The 22045-nt window shown below is 39.9% G+C and overlaps 3 protein-coding genes across 3 annotated transcripts; 1 reads left to right on the top strand and 2 right to left on the bottom strand.

Moving 5' to 3' along the window:
- Positions 1-713: 713 nt before the first annotated feature.
- On the bottom strand, positions 714-3928 carry LOC135498065 (splicing factor YJU2-like). Its single transcript, XM_064788261.1, has 7 exons — positions 3840-3928; positions 3185-3285; positions 2827-2971; positions 2448-2582; positions 1986-2167; positions 1672-1795; positions 714-1281 (listed from the first exon to the last, which is right to left on the bottom strand). The coding sequence occupies exons 1-7, from the start codon at positions 3861-3863 to the stop codon at positions 895-897; spliced, it is 1098 nt and encodes a 365-aa protein (XP_064644331.1). The 5' UTR covers positions 3864-3928; the 3' UTR covers positions 714-894.
- A 536-nt stretch (positions 3929-4464) lies between these two features.
- Positions 4465-15656, bottom strand: LOC135492795 (uncharacterized). The gene is made up of 14 exons (XM_064779442.1): positions 15601-15656; positions 14902-15063; positions 13504-13632; positions 10817-12628; positions 10588-10659; positions 9960-10076; positions 9635-9736; positions 9211-9327; positions 8625-8639; positions 7827-7936; positions 7581-7673; positions 6811-6912; positions 6300-6394; positions 4465-6026 (listed from the first exon to the last, which is right to left on the bottom strand). The coding sequence occupies exons 1-14, from the start codon at positions 15616-15618 to the stop codon at positions 5923-5925; spliced, it is 3048 nt and encodes a 1015-aa protein (XP_064635512.1). The 5' UTR covers positions 15619-15656; the 3' UTR covers positions 4465-5922.
- A 346-nt stretch (positions 15657-16002) lies between these two features.
- LOC135492784 (5-phosphohydroxy-L-lysine phospho-lyase-like) lies at positions 16003-21998 on the top strand. Its single transcript, XM_064779431.1, has 12 exons — positions 16003-16137; positions 16575-16693; positions 16929-17088; positions 17386-17460; positions 17941-18034; positions 18385-18501; positions 18949-19031; positions 19185-19279; positions 19476-19588; positions 19814-19968; positions 20173-20262; positions 20460-21998. The coding sequence occupies exons 1-12, from the start codon at positions 16070-16072 to the stop codon at positions 20767-20769; spliced, it is 1479 nt and encodes a 492-aa protein (XP_064635501.1). The 5' UTR covers positions 16003-16069; the 3' UTR covers positions 20770-21998.
- Positions 21999-22045: the final 47 nt, after the last annotated feature.

The following is a 22045-nucleotide window of genomic DNA, read 5'->3' as shown; positions in this document are numbered from 1 at the left end:
CACCAAAGCTAATGGTAAAATCACCCGAGTGGGCAGAATACATGAGTGATTGGTCTTGCCAGGAAACAGCACAGAGAAACCCAGCATGGTCCCAGGCAAGTGCACCTCAATGAAATTTATGGCAGATTTGAAAGAACAACCAGTAACCAAATTCTGTTATCTCATTTATTGATATTATTTTACACATTCACAATCATACGATACATTGGTTTTAGCGTGCGGATGTGACCATGTATGTCCAGCAATCATTTAAGTCATGTATGTGTGCTGCCAGCATTAGTTTCAGTGTCTCATAATATTTTACTTGAATTCATGTAGCTAAAGAATGACCTATGAATATATTGTACCTTATACATGTATACATCTATTAGAGAATAAATTTATTTAAAAACAATGGAAGGGTACAAAACAAATCTACATGACTGGGTGGAACAATACGAATATAGAGTATATTAGAATAGAAATCTGACCCTAATCCTTGTTAACTGGTCACTGGAACTTATATTTCCTTGAATCCCACGCCCAAAACATTTCAAGTCGTCATCACTTCATACATTACACTTCATGTGAGGACATGCAAAAAGGGTCACAAAAGTGGAGCATCAAGTAGTTGTATGCACGCGAGACCACAAAACCCTGTCGCGATCTAGAGTGTCCACAGGATCTCTCTTTACCGGAACACCTCCATGACATGTCATGTGCTTATGTCCGAGACATGTGGTCTGATAGGAGTAGGATTCCTGTGCAGCTACACTTTGATACTGCCAGCATGTGCTTATGTCCGAGACATGAGGTCTGATAGGAGTAGGATTCCTGTGCAGCTACACTTTGATACTGCCAGCTGTGAATGACAGTCAGAAAGGTTGATTAAAATCAAGTGTTCAGTTTGTGACCTCAGTCAGACTCAGACGCGTCACTTGAATCTGAATAGTTGCCCAAAAGTGAAAGACCAGATGCAACAGGTTTGGATTTCAGTACACTGTCCTTATCTTCTGTAGCTGCAGGCTTAAAATCATCACTCTTCGTACTAGTGTCCTTTCCAGGATCTGAAGCCTCCGAAGTTACACACACTTTATTGTCAGTGTCCTTTGCAGCATTGTCATTTGATGGTAATTCATTTACAGGTGCACTAACTGCACTCGATTTTGAATCTAGACCTGATGCCTCAGTGCTGGGAGCTTTTCGTTTGACTAATCCTTTCAAGTTGATTTTTATCGATGATCCGATTCCTGGAGGTTTTTGCCACGTGGGTTTACTTGTACTCTGGCTTGGCTTGATGTCCTATTAGAAAAGAGACAAAATAACATTATGATTAGATTATGATGAGAGAAAATTTGAAGAGAATATATATTACTGTAAAACCAGTCAGGTGCTGTCACAAAAAATAATAATGGCACCACTTCAGTGAATATATTCTGTTACCAGTAATATAGGTGCTGCTACTTCGAAAGTTGCGGTAACCTGTCAGTGGGTTTTATTCTTGCGTTGTTATAACAACAACAACAACAAAACCAATAAAATTGTCTGCTCGCAATTTTACTTGCCACTGTTTTCTAAGAAACAAAAAACATATTGTTTAGTATTTACTATGTAACCATTTTCAGCTTCCATACTCAGGAAAGTGGAAGTTCGGATTGGCTGACAGGTTTTTTTGCATTTAAACTTTAATACCAGTGTTAAAATATCTGTTGGCTTCTCTGTTTTCATCAACTTGGGTTGTGAGGGTTTAGATTCCTCATCATCGCTGTCTGAATCAGCCAATCGTTTCACTGCTCCATCCTTCCCAAAGACTTTCCTGAAAGATATCAAATTCAATAGTTAGATTCTGATTCTATGAGACAGTGGATGAAATCTACAGCTAATGGTTCCCAACCTAGAGAAACTAGAAAATGCCAGGAGACACAGCATGTTCCGAAAGTATCTTACTAAAAGTTCTAGAAAGGCTGAAACATAATGTATACAAATGATACCAATTAATATCTTACTTGATAAAACTCTCATCTTCTTCCTCCTGCAAAAGCTTCAACTGCTCGTCATAAACCTGATGCATCTTGATTATCTGCTCATGATCGAGTTTGGCGTGGCGTGAATTCAGATCACGCAATTCTTCCAGGTTTTCGATCATCTCCATCTCATTCCTTGATGCCTTGGTACGATTTTCTAAGACCTTAAAGTGATGAAAATAGGTGACATTATGCAATTTTCTACTACATGTTCTCCAAGTCCCAGTAGGCCCATGACTGTTGCTTAAATCACTATGGCTTATACAATCCAAAGTTGAGACAGGACCATGGATATGCAAAAAAGAGTGATATTTGTTGTGGCCATTCCCACCTGAGGTGCTCACTTAACATAGTTCTCCCCCCCCCCCCCCCCCCACTTCCCCAGAGCTGGCACAGCCTCCTCTGATGAACTCAACCACATCTTGTTTAATATCTTAGACTAACTTTCATAGGGTTATTCGCCTCTTCGTCTTCAATTGCCTGCTGTTCTTGTCTGGCCAACTTCTCGGCAGTTTTAGCAGCCTCGAAATTCCTTGTGGCACCATCTTCCAAAGAATAGTCAGTATTCTGGGGATCCGTCTGAAAACACAAAGAATTTCCAATTGTCATTAAACTATCTAGACAGTGTATTCAACAGCACCAGGACAAATAATGATAGAAAAAATCTTGAGCTGTCATACCTCTTTTATCTGTTTTATGTAATTGCATGGTCTCTGAGCTCTGAGGTCATGTGAATTATGGGTGCAAGCAATATTTCATTTTCGATGCAAGTGCCTAAACTATATACTACTTTCGCTCTCCACTTTCCCTTCATGGCACTTACTTTGAAGGCTATTTCAGCTACACACCGAGGACACTTGATATAAAATCTGAAGATCCTCAGGCCAAGGTAATCTTCATCTTCCACAGTCTCTTTCCTTGAGTTAAACTTCTTTCCTTTGTAGATGTATTCTCCACAGGTACTGCATCTGGAAACATCATTTATAAATCAAAATTAGAGAAAGAAAGTTGGCCAGTGATCAATGTACAGGACCAATTGTGGCTGCAGTAAGTCACTAGACTACCAAAGATGCACCAAACAGTTTCTATGAAGAGCAAAGAAGTAACTTAACACAACAATGACTCCAAGCCTGTTTTATACATCTTCCAAATAGATATCCTTTTAATCTAAAACAACTTACCTCATGTTAAATGGAGCCATAATACGGATGCTATACTGTCTATTCCTGGGAAGTTTCAACTTGGGGATCTTTGAAGGATCAAAATCTGGTGGATAGTATTTCTGAAAACCGGAAAGGATTTCATGAATAAGCAAGCAAACTTTGATCAATTCAATAAAAAATTTCACTGTGCAACAACACCACTAATGTACATGATGTAGTGGCTCTCCAGCTTCCTGCGTCAGGTAGGAGTACGATGACGTGATGCTTATCATAGGGCAGCATGTTCTGACCCGAGTCACATGGCTTATAGCCATAGGTTATACCGTAGTCCACGCAGAGGAACGTTGCAACGTTATTGTACTTTTAGGTGCCGTTCGTGGAGGCCAGGCTAAAATACAGCGTTGTTGATGACTTCACTGGCATATTAGAAATGGACTGCAGGCTCGAGACAGAGATTTTGGGACAAAAGGCAATAGACAAAACTCATGCATGATGATATGTGATTTGAGACCGTTCGACATTCGACACCATACAAAATAGCTGAATCGTTCAGCAGAGTAAAGTACCTAAACTCGGACAAAAATTTAACGAAATAATTTCTGTACGAAGAGGTCAACGATTCGCCATTCACGTATAATCGAAATGCGGTATTGTATCTACTGTCAATACTCACGTTCAAAACTTTACGTTCAGACATCTTTGAACTTCTCTAAATTCGTAAACTAGACGGAACGATTGCGTTTTCGCAATAAAAATATGCGATTTGTTACATTCTCAATATACACATCGAGGGATGTCGGGGCTCTTTTCGTAATAATAGGTGACGCCACCATTAGTTCATCCGTTCTTACGCGGGAAATACGATGCGCACGTGTTGCCTCGGTTATAGAATAGTAAAACAGTAGGCCTATGCATGTTACATGTTTAAAAAGATTTTAAAAAAGTGATGGCCCCCTGTAGGATTTGAGTTCCCATCGAATGGTCTATCACCAGTAAGCATCCATGCCCTTAGATGACAAAATTAACTCGAGTTCACACTGAATGGTTTATCTCCTGTATGAATCTTGGGCATAATTTCATTCGGTTATTGTTTGAAATTTTTACCCACATACGTACCTACCATGGCACTTCCAATGTATTGGGACTTTCCATTATTGATGGGCCTAGGCACCTGGCGGACAAATTAACTGGTCATCATCTCAAATATCTGATCTTGAATGGGATACTGAAGGTCACAGGGATAAATACAAAACAAGAAGAAGTCTCAAATATATACTTTTATAAACAAGCTATTATTTATTCACCTGCAATGAGTCGATGCAATTGGAATGGTGACAAGCGACTTATTTACACAAAGAAAACCAATTGTTTACATCTCAAAAATGTGACAATGATGGACAAAAAAATAAGAATTGCTGCAACTAACAAATTTGCAAGTTAGCCGAAAGGAAACCCATACACCAAAAGGCCGAGTTGGTCATGGTCATGCCTTCAAATGGATATCAGAGAAACCATTTGGTCTGCAGAAGACCTCTATTATACTTTATTGCGCAAAATTCAAGAATGCCAGCTATTATGTGACACATTTGTATCATTACGTCCAACCCTCGATTCAAGTTTTGTGCCATCAATAAATGGTGTGAAAAAACAGAATGATGTCAAATGAAAGAGAAGAAATTGTGCAAAGGCACCAAATTGTAAACATTCCCATGTGAAATAAACAGACACTTGGGCCAGCACATAATTACTGAAGTAATTAGCATCCAAGCCCTTGATATACTCCGGTCAGGACTAACATATTTCATCAGCATTTAACAAAGAAACACAACGAGTGTTCAATATTATATACAAAGGTTAACAAGAGTAAGTAAATTATAGCCATGCAGACCAGCTGCAACTGAGTAAGTCAACCAAGCTCCAATTTTTAATTCAGATATAGCCAATCAATTTTTAAGTACTGTAAACCCAGTCATGAGCCCATAAGACTTCAAAGGTGTCAGCATTATCTTCCACGAAATCAACGCATACTCCTCTTTGAATGCAGTTTCTCTTACACGGGAAAAGTGGACACAAGAACAGTGAAAGGCGTGTGCAGATGTACATGTTTATCCCACTACACATACCAGTTTTCAGAAGTGATATGCACCTAATTGACCAGGATACTGCATAACATATATCAACAAAGTACCATTAAGTCAACTTCCTGGCCAGTGGTTTGGGAAGAGCAATGACTGGAAGGATTACTATAAACATTATTTCATAGGAAGCACAAGAAACCACTATCACAATTAACAGGACCAAGTTTTTCTATTTACAAAAAGCCTAGCTATAATTGTAATGTCCAGTATGATCAAAACAATGTCAAGTACCAAGCAAACTACAAATGCCAGCAAAAACCTTTGGCATATATCGTATTTCTTATCTTACTTCCCTCAAGGGTTTACAAATACTCAACATGGCAGTACATCACGAATGTACTATTACAAATCAGCAGGAAAATTAAAGGCACAATACAAGGCTACATGAGGCGGTGCATGGTGGTGAGAAGATGCATTATCCTCCTGGCCACTTAAATCCCACACCCAAGTGGTCCCTTTAATCAAAAACTACCTGCAGTGATCTAGACTAATCTACATGTAATAGGACTATATTACGAATTTCTAATCTATTAAATGCTGTGTGTCGGTTTTCTTTTTCTTCTCAACTCCTTGCTCTTATCCAACAAAATAGTTTTCATTGTCATCTCTACACTTATTCTACCTCCTGAGTTTGTTGTTGACAACTGATGTTGTCTTAGCTGTGTTTGAGTACTTGGCCTTGCTTGCTTGAGTGGTCGTTTTAGTTGCAGTTTTCCTGGTTCCTGGAAAGTGAAATATCAAGCAATGACAATGATATTGATACTAATGCTAGATGTAGATAAGTCACCAATATTTCAAACTATAAATGGTCTGTTGCCGAATAAACAACTGGACTCAAATATTTAAGACATGGGAATTTAAGACAGATCAGTATGTCAAAAGCTAGCCACCATTTCTTTCATGCAACATTACATTTTGGGGGTAAAATCATACTGTTAAAAGTCGTCCTCGTCTTTAGTAGGTGGTGTCTAAATTCCACTTCTATTTGGTCCTACCTGAAGAGACGTCTGTCCTCTTAGACTTCAATGATGTTTCCCTATGCAGAGTAGGCTTTGCCGGTGCCGTCTTGGGTCGGTCAACAGACAGAGACCTAAAATGACAACACAGACAGTGAGGCTGTTGCATTAAGAGCTACATGTATACTCCCACTCACAGGTGATTACTGAGAAGTGGCTGGTTTTCTTCATTTTCAACCACAGCATAAAACAAGTGAAGCAGAGCTGAGATATGTGCACCCTGATCCAAGGTTATGATTACTAAGTTGTGCAAATTCACTGGATGGACCATGAACAGATGGCCAGGGGGGGGGGGGGGCATCCAACAGGTAGGAAAAAACAACAGATCATTCTTCATGTAACTTCCGAGATGAATGTAGGAAAGCATATTGCACACTTGAAAATCATGGAAGGATGAAATTCAATGATTTTCAAGTATACATATATCTAAAGCATAAAGCAGTCTAGAGTAGAAACAAGCCATGAATAGTTCAATGCTCTGCAATCTTACTTTACTATCTCTTCCTTCACCGGTTTAACCGGGCTTGTCTGTCCTTGAATTGGTCGCAGAGCCCTATTGAAAATAGATTGAAACTGACGTCGTAGTGGCCCGCTGAAACCCAATCGGAAATAAGGCGAAATGAATAGATATTTCAGTGGTATTCTTTGATGAACTGTACATACTGCGCCATGTACGTCATTACTTGGATTTTTGTGAGAAGAGTTTTGTATACCTAATTTGATTCCAATGCATGAGGGAAAAAGTAAGAGTGTACTGGTAGTGCAATTGTTTTAAAAATCAGGTTCTTTAAGGTACCAGCAGATACTATTTGTTCCAGACTCTTCTCACAGAAACCCCTACCACTGATTGTAAATGAGGAGAAAGAAGAAAGCAATGCTACACAGACCGGCATCATATCAACCCATTTCAAACCAGAGTAACATAACAAAACTGATACCGAAGACCCCTTTAAGAAACTTAGGTACATGTATCTAATCTCTTACAAAATAAGCAAATGAAATGCTAGTAGACCTATCCTTACCCCAATACCTAACTAGGCAACCATGAATCTAAGAAACATAGCAAAACTAGCCCACGTACAACGTGATCGGTATTGAAGAGAGAAATTTTCTTTTTGCCATGGAATTAATCATACATGAGCTAGTTCTTCATGCTAAAAAGCATCGGATTTAAAAAGATTAAAAACAAGAATGCGATCATGAAAATGCAACTTTTCATCACATGCCGAAATTAACTGGTCAATTTCACATTGTTTGTACCTGATATCTAAAGTCTTGAGCCGTTTTTGATCAGGGGGTGCCGTCTTTGGTCTTGCTTGCTGTGCGTAATTGAACACTGTGTCCTCTGCACTTCTGAAATCAAGAGCGATTGAATTTTCGGTTGAAATCTATAGCCCGCACCAAGCTGGTAAGAGGTATTATTATTTGAAGGGGCAAGTTAAATTAGTGAGGATGAATATTCAGATGACAACTACATGCACTCGAACATGTTAATTTAGCACTCACTTCGCCTTTTTCTTTCTCTCCATCATTTTAACAGTAGCAGCACTAATCTTCCTTTCTTCTTGCTTGTGTTTTACAGGGATACTGCTAAAATTACCGCTACGTCGATTACCCTACAATAAACAATAAGACAAAAGATTAGTTTTTTACGTGAACCTTCCCTCCAAAGACAGCCAGCTTTGGCAGAAAGTATCAGCTAATCAAACACTTTGATAAAGAACCTATACCATGGCATGCCAGCTAGACTATTACTTTCTCTATTTTCTCAATGCTGACGGAATTCCCTTGTTTGGACGGCATCCTTATTTACATGTATATGATGATATCAAAGTAAAATGAGGGAACTTGGGGTTTACAGTGAAGAGTGCTGTTATTGAGATGACCAACATGAATCAACAGTTCAGTAAGCATATGCATGCATTAAAACATGCGAATATATCTAAACATAACATACTGCAGCAGCAGGAACAGAAATAAAGTTGTAGTCAAATGCCTTCAGTTTTTTAGACACACTTCTAGCTTAGGCTCTTATTAGCAAGCATCATATTCTGCCAATAAAGCGTTGGGTCACGGCTCAAAGATTTTTTTATTCAAAATCAAGTCTGGAACATAGGTGCTGGATGAGACAACTCATCATTCAAGTTACACTTCCCAAGTGGGAAAGCAAATACAACCAAGAAGGGACTCCTATTCGACATAAGGTCAGACATATAGAAGCATTGTCCCAATAAAAAGCTGTGTTTCTTTAAATTATGACATTAAAACAATCGTAACACATTTTCCATCGGAAAAAAATTGTACCTGTCGTCGTAGCAGCTACAAATAAAGAAGGAATAGCATAAAAAGATGCCATGAGTTTCTAGAGCTGCAAGTGTAATTTGAATGTTTAGTTTCTAGATTTTAAGCAGAAGTGGCCATGCAGGTGTTGTCATTCAAATTTGTGCAATACCTTATGCGACAAGGTATGTTGTACTATGAAAAGTGCTTATTTGCAGCAAAATATACTGGATGCACTTTAATTGTACCTTCATTAATTGTTCAGCATTCCAAATGTATGGAATTTTTCTCTGAAATTCAAGAGTTGTCAAAAAGATAGAGTTCTTGACAAATAGACTAGATGGCTTACTATGACTTTTAACACATCCCTTAAAATCTGGCTTCATGTGACTATCTTAAGAGTACCGTTACAGAAAGTCATTCCCAGGTTTCACAGCTCAGGCCACTGACATTTCTAACTTATGAGGGAGATTTCATTTATTAAAATAGAGCTACATGCTGATGTCAACAGCGTAAGTCCTTCCATTTCATGAACCACCATACTGTAAATCTCACAGAATCTGGCAAAAAGGATGAATCATCTGCCACCCCCTATAGCATGATGTCTTACCATTTCTTTTAGCCGCCTCTCCTCCTCGAGTTGCCGTGAGTGAGTGATGACAGCAAGACGTTGTGGTAGGGGAAGGTCAAAGAAAATCTCATGGATCTCTAACAAAGCTGCCCGCAGCTGCAACAAGAAAATAAGAACTCATCATATTTTGACACATTTCTTTCTTCTGCCTCCTCTCTTTCGTTTCAACTTTTGTGAGCATTTGTTTATGAGCCACAACAGCTGGGTACACAGTGGGATTATAGCCCTAGTAACGCAAGACTGCAAAGAAAACCTCAAGTTGGTTTCCATCTCACTCAAGGAAGTGCCAATCAAACTCAAGTGACTAGGCCATGGACACAAGCAATACATCACCCTGCATCACTGTATCCTGGCGGAGAGCATAGTACACAAGTCACAATCTGGGAAGAAGAAATAACTATACCTGCGCTATGACCCGTTCTTGCAGAGTGATGTCCTGCACAGAATAAATGCCTTTTTTGATAGGTGTCTCAGACTGGAAGCTTATAGCAAACTCAGCAGTATCCTGGATGGAAACAAAACACACATTTAACACAGACACCTGATATATGTAAACTGAATGTAGGTATGGAGTGATGACTAAAGACTACCATTTTCTAATTAAATAATGTATCAAATCGGCCGTTCTGATTCAACCCAGGAAACCAGTGAAGCCATTCAATGTGGCATAATAGAGCTAGATCAGAATTCCAGAATACATAAGAGTGGACTGATATCTTTTCACGTACCTTGATGGTTTTGATAAGATCCTGAACCTTTTCAGTTCTCAGCAGTCGTCTTGTTAAGTAACCTTTCACACAGGCTGATATCCGGTCAAACTTTGGTTTCATCTCTGGGGCAAGGGCCTGAAAGAATAAAGTAGATCTACTTTACAGTACAGCTGAAAGGAATGGTTTCAACAGCCGACTCGAGGCATAGCTTCCTAGGTTGCTTTTTACAGTCAATTAATCCATCCCACACTTTACACCCATATCACATGCAGTGTGAATGGGTGCCTGCAAGACTCTACACACAATGACTGCTTCAAATGATTCTGATCAGACAGGGAAAGTTTTGAGACAGAATACCCACCACCACAATCCAATCCTAAAATATTTGTCGCAGTATTATTATTTTTTGCCATCACCAAAACTAAGAGAAGGACTGGACTAAAAAGTCTGGAGCACCAACTATTCTCCCACAAAAAAGTCCCAAGAATAAGAAGAACTATAAGTTTGTCATTAAGGTGTCAGACTTTTTCAAGCTTGATAATTAGAAGGGCTTTATCTGTGATGGTACACCTTCACCGAAAATGGGGTTAGGGAGTTCATAGGGACCCCCACCGTAACTCAGAGGACAAAGAGTGGGAGAACTGACCATGCAGTGTTTTTCATTAACCACCAAGATTACCCGCTGTGGTGATTTCAGTCTCTTATTTTTATCCTGTGGCTGCGAAAAAAGAAAACCACAGAGTTGAATCAAAAGCAACATTTGTATCTTACCAATCAAAATATTCTTACAATTGACCAGCATAGTTTGACCCAATTCTTCAGATCATATTAGAAATAGCAGGTTGTGATACAAGATGGCATTTGAAGATACACACCTTTTCTGGCACTTTGATGATTGGTCTTCGTCGCAAGACTGGGGACGTCTGCCCATGGCCATGGAGGTATGCTGGCTCAGACTGCCGCATCATCTCACTTCGATCAGCAAGTGGATCGATCTCTTGAGAATGCCCGCTATTAACATCAACACTTTTCGACTCATCACTCCTTATGTATGGACTTCGTTGTGAAAACTCATCCTCGCTGCTGCTCTCGTAATGTGGAACAGGTGACCCCTGGGTTATCTGCTGCAACCCCGATGGCAAAGACCCAGTTTGTTGCTCAAGGAGTTTACGCTGTGCACGACGAACACGCTCCTCTTGATCTAACAAATCCTGCTGAAGCATTAACTGTTCATTTTGTTGTTCCCATAGAAGCTGATTCAATTGTTGACGTTGTTGCAACTCTAAGCGTTTGCGCATTTCTTCAAAATGTGATGCCTGGTACTGCAAAAGATCTTCCTCAGGCATGGTAGCATTGACTTCAAAGTTGCAAGAAAATGGCCTGACAGTGTTCATATCTGTAGTGATGGACATCTCTGTCACTTGTGTACCTAATTCCTCAAGGTTTGCACTCGTTCTCTGATTGGGATTCATCGTCGGCTGCTGACTCAACTGCTGAAGGTAGCGTTGCAAGTGATCCTGCTTTCCTCGACGTGACGAAACTCCTCCATAACCAATCTGCACTGACTCATCCTGCACAGCTCCATGCGTTTTTCCTGCCGGATCTGTTGAAGATTCGCCAGTTTCTACACCAGCTATTTGAACAACATTAAAAGGTAAAGTACCAGTGTCTGCCCGTGACACATGGGCAGACACACCCACAGATGCATTTGTGAGAGTCCTAGCATCCTCATCAGGCTGACAGGGGCTCCCCTGGAGAGTATTTGTAGAACTAGCCATTGTACCGACTGATGTCTTCATATACTGCATAATGTCTGTGCTGGCAGTACACATTAGATTGCTATCACCAGAAAGAAACATTTGACGATCAAGATTTTCTTTACTTTGTTCAACAACACCATTGTCTAATCTTTCATTATTGGATTCAGCGACATCTTTCAAGACATCAAGAGCCTTCCCGAGAACCTTACTCTGACCAGCAGCAGGCAGCTCACGATATTCACTCAAATTGTCATCATCATAGGCACTACTAGATTTTGAACTACCAGATTCATTTCGCCGTCTGCGACGTGCAGCTGAATTAACACCAGTATCATCCCGACTGAGTGACTTTTCAGAAGATGTCCCGCTACCAGTCCCTGGTAAACCATTAACGATGGCCTCCACACCTGGTTGCTCATCCATACTGAGATTCACCCGACTCAACAGCGATGAGTTGTTGTCTGCGTCTTGTCCAACAACAGCACCGCCCCTGGGATCGGACGCTCTAATCAACGGAGGTATGTCATCTAACTTTTTCTGAAGATCCGGTTCATTGGTCCCTAGAGCTACAGGAATGCTTGAATCTCCCTCTCTCTCTGTCTGGTCTCTTTCCCTCTCTTCCTTCAGACTACGCACAACCTGTTTGAAATGACTATCCTCATCACGAGCAATCACTGTCGTCTGGCACTCGCTACTATCACTGCTTTGGAACATATAACTCGATGTTATACCCATTGATCCAAAGTCTGAAATAGTACTAGTAAGAGTCTCGCTGAATTTCATTGACGGTGCCTCCCTCTCACGATCTGGTGAAAGTGCTGATGTAATGTTATCTGGGCGCACAATACCCTCGTCGAAATCCATGGCACTGCTCACTGAGATTTGACCCCTCATGTCTCGGAAGATACTTTCTTTGGAGTGGGGATTCTGGAACAACAAGAAATGGAGTCAGGTCATGATAACTCCCTAAAATCTAGGTCTCCTTGTTTTGGAAGTATCTAACTACCTCAGACACTTGTCCTTGGAGATCATGAGGCGTTTTTTCTAAGGGATAATTATATAGTCTGGACTAGTCTTTTCCTCTTCCATTATCACTAATGTAAAACAGTCATTTAAAATTCATTTGTTGAATCCCAAGTGTCTAAGGAACATGTATTTCTAAATGTAGTGTTTCATGTTCTAATCCAATTTAAATGGACTGGCGAGGTTTTTGGGAGAGCAACAACGACAGGACAAAAACACTGACAATGGTATTGGTCTATGTACCATGGTGAATTAGTATACTTGATTAGTCCGACAAGAGGGAGATAAAACTAAAGAAATTCAGTGGAAAAACAGAAATAATTAGAACCATTACTATGCAGAGCAGAGGATGCGCAAGAATTGTCAAGACTAAAAACCATGGACCAATGTCACAGAAGCAGATTATAATGAGGAGTAAGGAAAGCGAGGCAGGGTCAAAATCTTATTCATACCATGTTTAAAACAGATGTGACCACTCCAATAGTGGTAACCGAAATTGCAGCAATTTCATTTTCATCTGACAACCTTTCTAGGACAGGACATCACTGTTGCCAGGCTTTTCAACAACTTGTTGGCATGCCTGCTCGGTGAAAGCTTGGTCAGAAAGTATTTTGTTTCAAAGAGTCACCACAATTGATGTTTTAGCAATCCTTGTTTGTAAGTTATGGTCTTTCATTTTTCAAAGTTTAGCCTTTACTTTTTGTATTTAAAGACAATGTTTATAGCATGTGATCGACAAGACGATTTTGACCCTTAGATAGATTAGTGGGGTACACTACCGTTACACTCTCTAATGCTTCTTGTACTTTTGCTAAGAGTTCATCCTTCTTTCGTGCCCTGAGCCGGGTCTCCGCCAATACTGCCTGATGGCGATATGTCAGACATTCCTCTTTTCGTTTCTTGGTCATCTGAAAAAATAAATGACCACATTTGTGTACAGTCAAATCGATTGAAACTCATGAGGCTTTGAATAGGCCATATCTTGGCAGGCACTGCACCAAATATTAATAAACAAACCATCCACCGACCCCGGATAAAGCATTTTAGTTTACCGCTCCACCCATGGTTTCTGAATCATTGAAATCAGATCAACGATTTTATAGCACACAGTTCACAATTTGCTGATAAATTATTTGCACACAATAACCAACTGTCACCAAACAAAAGCAGCATTGGGGCATGGTCTGTGGACTTCTCAAATCCATCCAACTTCAAGCTTATCAGGTTAAAAGAATTTAAACCTCTATTCTAGTAGTGCTTGTCGATGTGATTCACAACCACATTTTAAAACCTTTCCCTCCCGCTTTCATCCCATCTGTTCTCCTCCATGTCCTGGCAACACATTTACTAAACCAAGCACACACATAAAGGGACAAGTGCCCATTATTAAAACATGTAAAATACAAACAAAACATAATCCACTCAATTCACATTTCAAATGCCACACGAATTTATTTTCAAACACTGGATTTCTTCATATCATGACACACATATTGGATACATGCCAGCCAGGCGTACATGCAGTTTGTAATGAAACACGATCAATATACTTCCCAGACAGCCTAAGCATCATCATACATTGATGAAAACAGTCTGGCTAAACAAACGATTTGCTGCTTTCTCAATTATATTCAAATTTATCACGATCGTATTTTATCCAATTCATGGCATTGTACATTGGCTCATTCTGTTTTTTTATTTGGAAGGTCTATAATTTACATTTCAAAACTGTTTAAACATTACTGAAATTTTATCAATGCTTTTCACTCTGCAGTTCAAAATGGCTTATGCCCTTGCTGCGGATGGCCGAGTCTCACGATATTTTCAAACACAGAATCAATGCTTGTTTGCTCTTATTTCTTCTATAAAGCCTCCTTTCGTATGAGACATTACTACTATTTGTGCTGCAAATTCCCTTGTGTTCCAAAAATATGGTGTAGGTCTAGCCTACGCCGAACAGATTTGTTGGCTTTGCGCGATAGGAGCCTAGATTTTCAATAGTTCAATCGTGTTAAATAGCAGTCTGGATTCAAACATTAACAGAATGATCCTGTATTGGTCACTTGTCGCTTATAAAAATAAGGAATGACATCATTGAGACCCAGACAGAGACATCTCTACTTCCAATGCTGTCGCAAAATTCATAAAAGACCACAGAAATACCCAAGCATACTCACAAGAGGTGGCAGCAGTGGTGTGCCATGAACTCTCATCTGGGATACATATCCTGAAGGTGGGTTGAGTAAACCATCAACAAAGCTGGCATTCAGGTTATCATGTGAAGAGCTCTGACTATCAAAGAATTCAATAAGTTCCTCCATCGTGTCAATAGGGGATCTCTGCAAAAGAAATACGATTAACAACCGATGTTGGCACTGTGTCGTGCGAGTGTACTGAACCAGCCTCATCCTGTCATTAGTCTATAGGCGCAGCCTAGAGTAGAGGTGAAATTCAACTGTCCATTCCATCATATTATCAATCAATCCAGGCAATAGAATTCAATGGTAATATGCATTTGATCCACTGCAACCTGAACTGAAGTCAAGTCTTTGTTTGTAAACAATAACAAGTGCAGGCCTAAACAGGGGCATTATCATGATTATGCATGTGGATGTGTACATTACAGTATATGCCATGTACGTGTGTGTGTGTCACTGCATGTGAATCATAGGGCCTATGCATATAATGATAAACTCTGAAGTTGAACTTCCCCCCTGAAAAACAAGTTGACCTTGCAATACTTTTACTTAAAAACTCTCTGCATGGAAACATGCCAATGTGAGCTTTTGATTTAGGCCCCGAATAAAGAAAAATAATATCTTGATGATGAGAAAGATTTATTTTTTGTGATATTTATATTGGTAAAATTCTCTCACCGAATCGCTCCGCGCCATTTTGAAATTTGCGGTTTCAAGTAAAAGTGAGACCGAACATTGCAGTGACGGGCGTGGATTTTCCCGCCAATTGTTAAAGGATGATTGGTGTCAGTAAGCACTACTTGTGGGTTAATGCCCAAACAATGGATTTGCACACGCACATCCGTGTCCATTGACTGAGATTCATCCACTTAAATTAATTTGACCAACGCCGAACAAACTCATTCTGAACCTCGTGGTCTTATACTCCCGTTGCCGGGTATACTCGCGAGACTCTGAGTGACTCGAGTGATCCTTTAAATTTCATGGGTTCGCATTTTCGAAGTAACCAGCTGCATGTACGTCACATGCACTTGATTTGATATGTACACATCACATACATGACATACATTCATGGTATTATGTACATGAATTTGCTTCGAGAATGACCTGAAATTTTCTTCTTCTCTCTCTATTTCTCACTTGTGAAATGGTGCTAGGGGAAGCCAAAAAGTCTAATTACAAGCAGACTTTACACATGAGGAGGAACTATCTCGGGTACACTATTGACTATACTATGCCAACTCTAATATGTTTGATATGTTAGTGCATTGCAGAGAGAGACTGCACAGCCTGAGCTAGCTAGTCAGCTGTCAGTCACTGACATTGACACTCACACTGTCACACCATGCCCACTGACCACTGTTTAGTGTTTTTAGTGCCAAGTCAGGTATCAACTATGTTACTCCATGCACTGCACTGAGTACTAATCTACTCCTTGAGTGTCTGAGCTGCCAGGGTCTTCTCATCTATCTGACTGAGTGATGGATACCCTCATCACCAGGTCCAGGCGGAGGAAGCAACGGCACTGCTGCTGGCCACAACGAACAAGGCCGCTCGCAGCAAAGGCTCTCTGGGCAAAGAATTCTGTCCCTGTATGTGATCCTCCCTCTCACCGACATTTTAAAAGTTATTCTTGTGTTCTTTCACTTCAGGAAAACATGTAAATTACACTATGATGCTGCACCCCTGAAAGTAGTAAGGGCGTCAAAACAGTATATGTACGACGAGTCTGGGACTGAGTATCTGGACAGCATCAACTGCTGTGCCCATGGTGAGTAAACTGTAATTACAGGGTGGGCATTTCATTGACTTTCACTTTTCAGTTTCCTGCAAAAAGTGCAAACCACACTATGTTTATCTAGCTGTGTTTACTGTTATCATGTTACCAGTTTTTGGCTCACGCCTCACAGGTAGTTCAGGGTAACCTATCACAAGAAGAAAATGAAATTGGGATTTATGATTTCGTGTTCCAGATGTGCCGTTTCCAAGTTCTTTTTCTGTTACAGTCGGCCACTGTCATCCCCATGTGGTGCAAGCAGGCCAGGAGCAGATGGCCAAGTTGACTACCTGCAATGGATTTCTGACAGACCATCAGTCTATTTACGCCAAGAAGTTGATTGAGACAATGCCTGATCAGCTTTGCGTGTGCTTCTTCGTCAACTCTGGGTAATTCATTTCTTCAGGCTGTTTTGTTTGCTAAAACACCCCCTCCTCACATTTTTCTTAAAACATTTGAGTTTTTGAAGGTGTCACATGTGTATTATGCCATTATTAAGTTTGTCTTCATTTTAGTTGTCATTACCCACACACACTACATGCAAATAGCTGACAGCCTGTCCTGTCATAGCTCTATAGGTGTACCTCTACTATCTAGTATGGACTGGAAGTAAGACTAGTGAATTTCTTCCAAGGCAATTCTGCATACTCTATAGGCCTGATTCATGTCTTTGTTTTCATCTGCAGATCTGAAGCAAATGACCTTGCAATAAGGCTTGCTAGAGCTTACACCAAGAAGGAGGATCTCATCATCATCGATGAGTAAGTACTGCACATAATAATAAAACGTGTTTCAATAATAAGAAGAAAAATCATATTAATGAAAACATATAAGATTAAGAGAAGGCAATTCAGTGGCAGCATCTACCAATGTTTGTTCTTCTTGCTGCCCATTTACCTGAGGAAATTGATGCACATGTCTCCTCTGTGAAACCATCGAGATTTTATCACCTTACTGCTTGTTTCCATGGTTCCCTGCTATACATGCATATATATTTTCTGAGGGGTGTTATGTAAAATATGTTATAAAAACCTGATACTGTTTCCTTCCAAAATGACACCTTGCAGGCTATCGCGAAATTCTAGTACATGTATCAAATGCCCCCCCCCCTTCATATTTGCCCAATGTTTATTTGGAGTGAGCCCCCATGCAGTGATCATCCACATGAATAATAACTCTACATGACTTTGAGGTAACTGGAAAAGGTTGTCTTTGAAGAACACGCTTGTCATGCATTTCAGGGCCTACCATGGTAACCTTGGGAACACATATGACATCAGCCCCGTCCGAATCAAATCAAAAAATCCTGATTGGAAAAAGGAATGGGTACATACTGTAAGTGGTAGATGTAGAACTGTAGCTTTATGACAATGTCCACTGGTCCTCATTGTGGGCTGTTGTATTGCTCCAACGACACTCGTTTCTGCCCCTTTCCGGCTACATCAGGGTGGCTGGGGTTGACCTGCATCGTTCACAGGTTGAAATGAATGACATCATGGTGCATTGTGGTTTCTCTATGATGTTGTAGGCTTTGTTGCAACTCTCTCAGTTGAAACAGCCTGTTGTGCACTTGTTATCAGTCTTGTTGGTCTGTTGGTGGCACATGATGATAAGCACAGTAGTACTTGTAATACAAGAAAAGCTAGGTACTGTAACTGTAATCGCCAGGCATCTCTTATTTGCAGGTGCCCTGTCCTAACACATACCGAGGTCTTTATCGGGAAAGTGCAGCTAATGTGTCTGAACGTTACTCTAATGAAGTGTTCAAGGAAATCAAGAAGGCTGCATCAAAAGGAAGACAGGTAATGTGATAGTTCTGCTTGGCGTATTTTTGCATTCTGTCTGGTTTGAACATTGCACATGTTGGGACCAGATCTCTTTAGGCCATCCTGCATGAGTGTCTTGCAAGGCTTTTGATGGTTTTTGTTAGGCGTCAACAGGTTCCACAAGTGTGGGTGTGTTGATGAAACACACCAACCACCATGAACAAAGAAACCTCTGAGTAGATCCAACCCAGATCCAAAGCATTAATTCACTTGTGGTGCCACCTTAGGGTATAAGCATCTCCTATGGACCACTATGTATTGCAAACAAGTTCAGGAACTGATGTCATTGGGTGATATGAATAAAGGCTAGCAAATGCTTTTACTTCAATTTTGTACAGAAAGGCCAAGTGTAAATGTACATGGAGTTTTAGATAAAAGCATTTACTACTCTTTATTCATATCACCCAATATCTGTTATTTCAGGTTGCGGCTTTTATATCAGAGCCATTAATGGCAATGGCTGGTGTTGTCAATCCACCACCGAATTACCTCAAGCAATGCTACAAGTAAGTTGAAGTTTTTCTCTGAAACAAAAGGTTTCATTATATCATGAAAGGAGTTGTATTAGTCTGAAAAAGGCTCACTGTCTGAAATTAAGTGATCACAATACAATCCCCAGATCTCCTCAGTATTGATCAGTCATTCTATCCAATTTGCAGGCACACACGAGAAGCTGGAGGACTGTGTATAGCAGATGAAATCTTGGTTGGACTTGGGAGAGTTGGTGAATATTGGTGGGCATTCCAAGCTCATGGTAAGTTGTGAAAGGTTACTAGTCCAATGAATAAAGGACACTGATATCGGTTCGAAGGTTGTTAACTTAATCTTATACACGTACTTATGATTAATATTAGGGTTTTAGAGTGAGTAAAATGTGTCGGCCTGGTTGCTCGGGAGGCATAAGCGGTAATGTTGGTATCAGGTCCAAACGCTACGATTGTATCTTTCAGATGTAGTGCCTGATATAGTTACTATCGGGAAGCCCATTGGTAATGGCCATCCAATGGCTGCTGTGGTCACCACACCTGAGATAGCTGATACCTTGGACACCTTTGCTAGCGGAGTAAGTGAAATTTAAGCAGGGTGTTTGAGGGAAGTACATGTTTCTCAATGATGTATTGAGTTTGCTTGTTCGTCATGATTCCATTAAGGGAGCTTAATTCATTCACCATGACATGTACACAACTGAATATAGTTTATCTAGTTGTTCACTGCCCTTAAGTTTGTTTGATGCAAAATCTAAAGGTTTCTTACTTAGAATTGCCTGAAATGTATCTATTTGTTTCAGTATGGAGGGAACCCTGTTTCCTGTGCAATAGGCCTTGCTGTGCTGGATGTGATTAGGAATGAGAGACTGCTGAGCAGCGCCAGGTCTGTGGGGAAATGTCTAATTGATGGATTCAGAGCAATATTGCCTGATCATCCAATGATGGGAGATGTGAGGTAAGAATGAGGAGATACTTCGCCTGTCTGCGTAACAAGTTTTTTATAACACAGGTACTGACCTCACTGTTTCTGTGATCACGGGTGATATTAGGTGTAGGCAAAAACCTATCACAGGTGTAGCCATATTGGAGATTGCTCATAATCAAAGCCCTCCATTTCAAAACACATAACGGTTTATAAATTAATATTTTCATTTTTCAGGGGTATAGGTATGGTCGTTGGTGTAGAATTAGTCACTGATAAAGAAAGTAGGAAGTCTGCTACTGAAGCAACAGAACTCCTCATTTACAAGTAAGTATCATGTTTGTTCATAAACATAAACAATAAAACTTCGTAGGTCAGATTGCCTTTCCATGGCTATCACTTTTCGACCCTTGTCTTTTCCCACCATTTTGCAGAAATGGGTAATCGCTCCACATTTTTACTGCCTTCAACATCTTCCTTGGCTTCTCTTTTTATAGTGAATACTGTATCATTTTCACTTTCAGAATGAAAGAGCACAAAATCCTCCTGAATAGCGAAGGGTATGACAAGAACGTGATCTTGCTTACGCCACCTTTGTGCTTCACATGTGACAACGCCCGACGTCTCATCCAAGCTTTTGGTACTGTGTTGTCCGAGATAGAACGTGGTACGGGATCGTTGCCAACAGGTGTAGGGTCTGAGTATATCATGAACACTGGAGACCAGATAAGGGTACCCCTGAGTATCGTACTAGGCGATGCCAAAATAGACGATAGTGAAGGCAGTGATGGTGAACCGGGTGATAAACGGGCGAGATATGACGATCTTGACTGAGGCCACTGCAATTTTAAAAAATCTGTGCCTATTCTGAAATCACTTAGGCCGGAGAGGTCAGTGTATTGGTTGCATTGTCATGTGTCTGTTTTAACGAATAGAGCCCAGTTGCTCAGTGGGCTTAAACACAATGCTGCTATTTCAAATGAATTTACTGAAAGAGGTAACTCTTACATGTATTTGACCTGACACTGGCATTTGTCTCTAAATGCCCATTTAGTTTTGTTTGTGATTCTTTGTTGTCTGTCAAACTTAAGCTGTTTTGTTAGATGGTCAATTTATACCGTGATTTTATCATTTCATATCATTGAATGCGCATTAATTTAAGTTTATGGAAATAGTACCCATTAATTTTCCGTTGTAGGTCAGTTAAGGCTTCTGTAAAATCAGTTATTTTTTGTGGGGGTTTTATTTTTGCAAGGTCGTTAGGAATATGAAAACCTCAACAGGGTATTCCAATTCAACAGTAAAAAATACAGAATATCGGACTGTTGTAATGTGAAAATGATTAAAAAATAAAATCCTTGCCAAAGAAACTGATTTTGCTGTATTTGTTTCGTACCAAGTGTACAAATGTTTGCTTTGAAAAGGAGTGACTTCCAAAACATGTCTCTTCCACATATCCTTTTGTTGTCATTTTGCTCTTGTATACTTGAACTTGTTCTTTTCTAAAACAGGGAAATTTTTCTTTGCTGTTGATATCCCTGAAACCCGGAGGCGGACAGTTTATCACTTTCCTACCAATGAGAAAATAGCCACAAGCTACAATTGCTGGAAAAACTTTTAAAATAATTATTAATAATTTAAAATAACAGTTGAAATAATCAGATTGACAAGATAATGTACTTCCAATTATGTTTGAGAGAATGATGAGATTGCCGTCCTATATAGTTCTGATTTCAAATGATTTTTGTTGTAAAAGTTAAGTAAATGTAGACAATCTGTGATACTTGTTTTCCAATGAAGTACATATTTAAATGAAAAAAGTAAAATGACTTGAGACAAGGATCATCTGTAAATAGTGGATTTTCTGTGATGCCACAAACGCTGTCAATTCACCATAATTCATCTGCAAGAAATTTGATAACGATAATAACATTTATCATTCTTCTTGGCCAGGACGATGCTCGCTTATATATTTTTGGTAAAATGTATGTGAAACAAAGAATTGTGTACTGGTAAAAATGTTTCTGCATGGGTAAATTATATGAATAAATTATTGTTTTATTCATACAAATGTTCATGTTGGTTTGTAGAAGATGGAGCTTTATGTCCT

The sequence above is a fragment of the Lineus longissimus genome, chromosome 1 (genome assembly GCF_910592395.1).
Source record: "Lineus longissimus chromosome 1, tnLinLong1.2, whole genome shotgun sequence".
Taxonomy (NCBI): Eukaryota; Metazoa; Nemertea; class Pilidiophora; order Heteronemertea; family Lineidae; genus Lineus; species Lineus longissimus.
The sequence above is the reverse complement of the archived record's forward strand: the minus strand, read 5'-3'. Positions and strand labels throughout refer to the sequence as shown.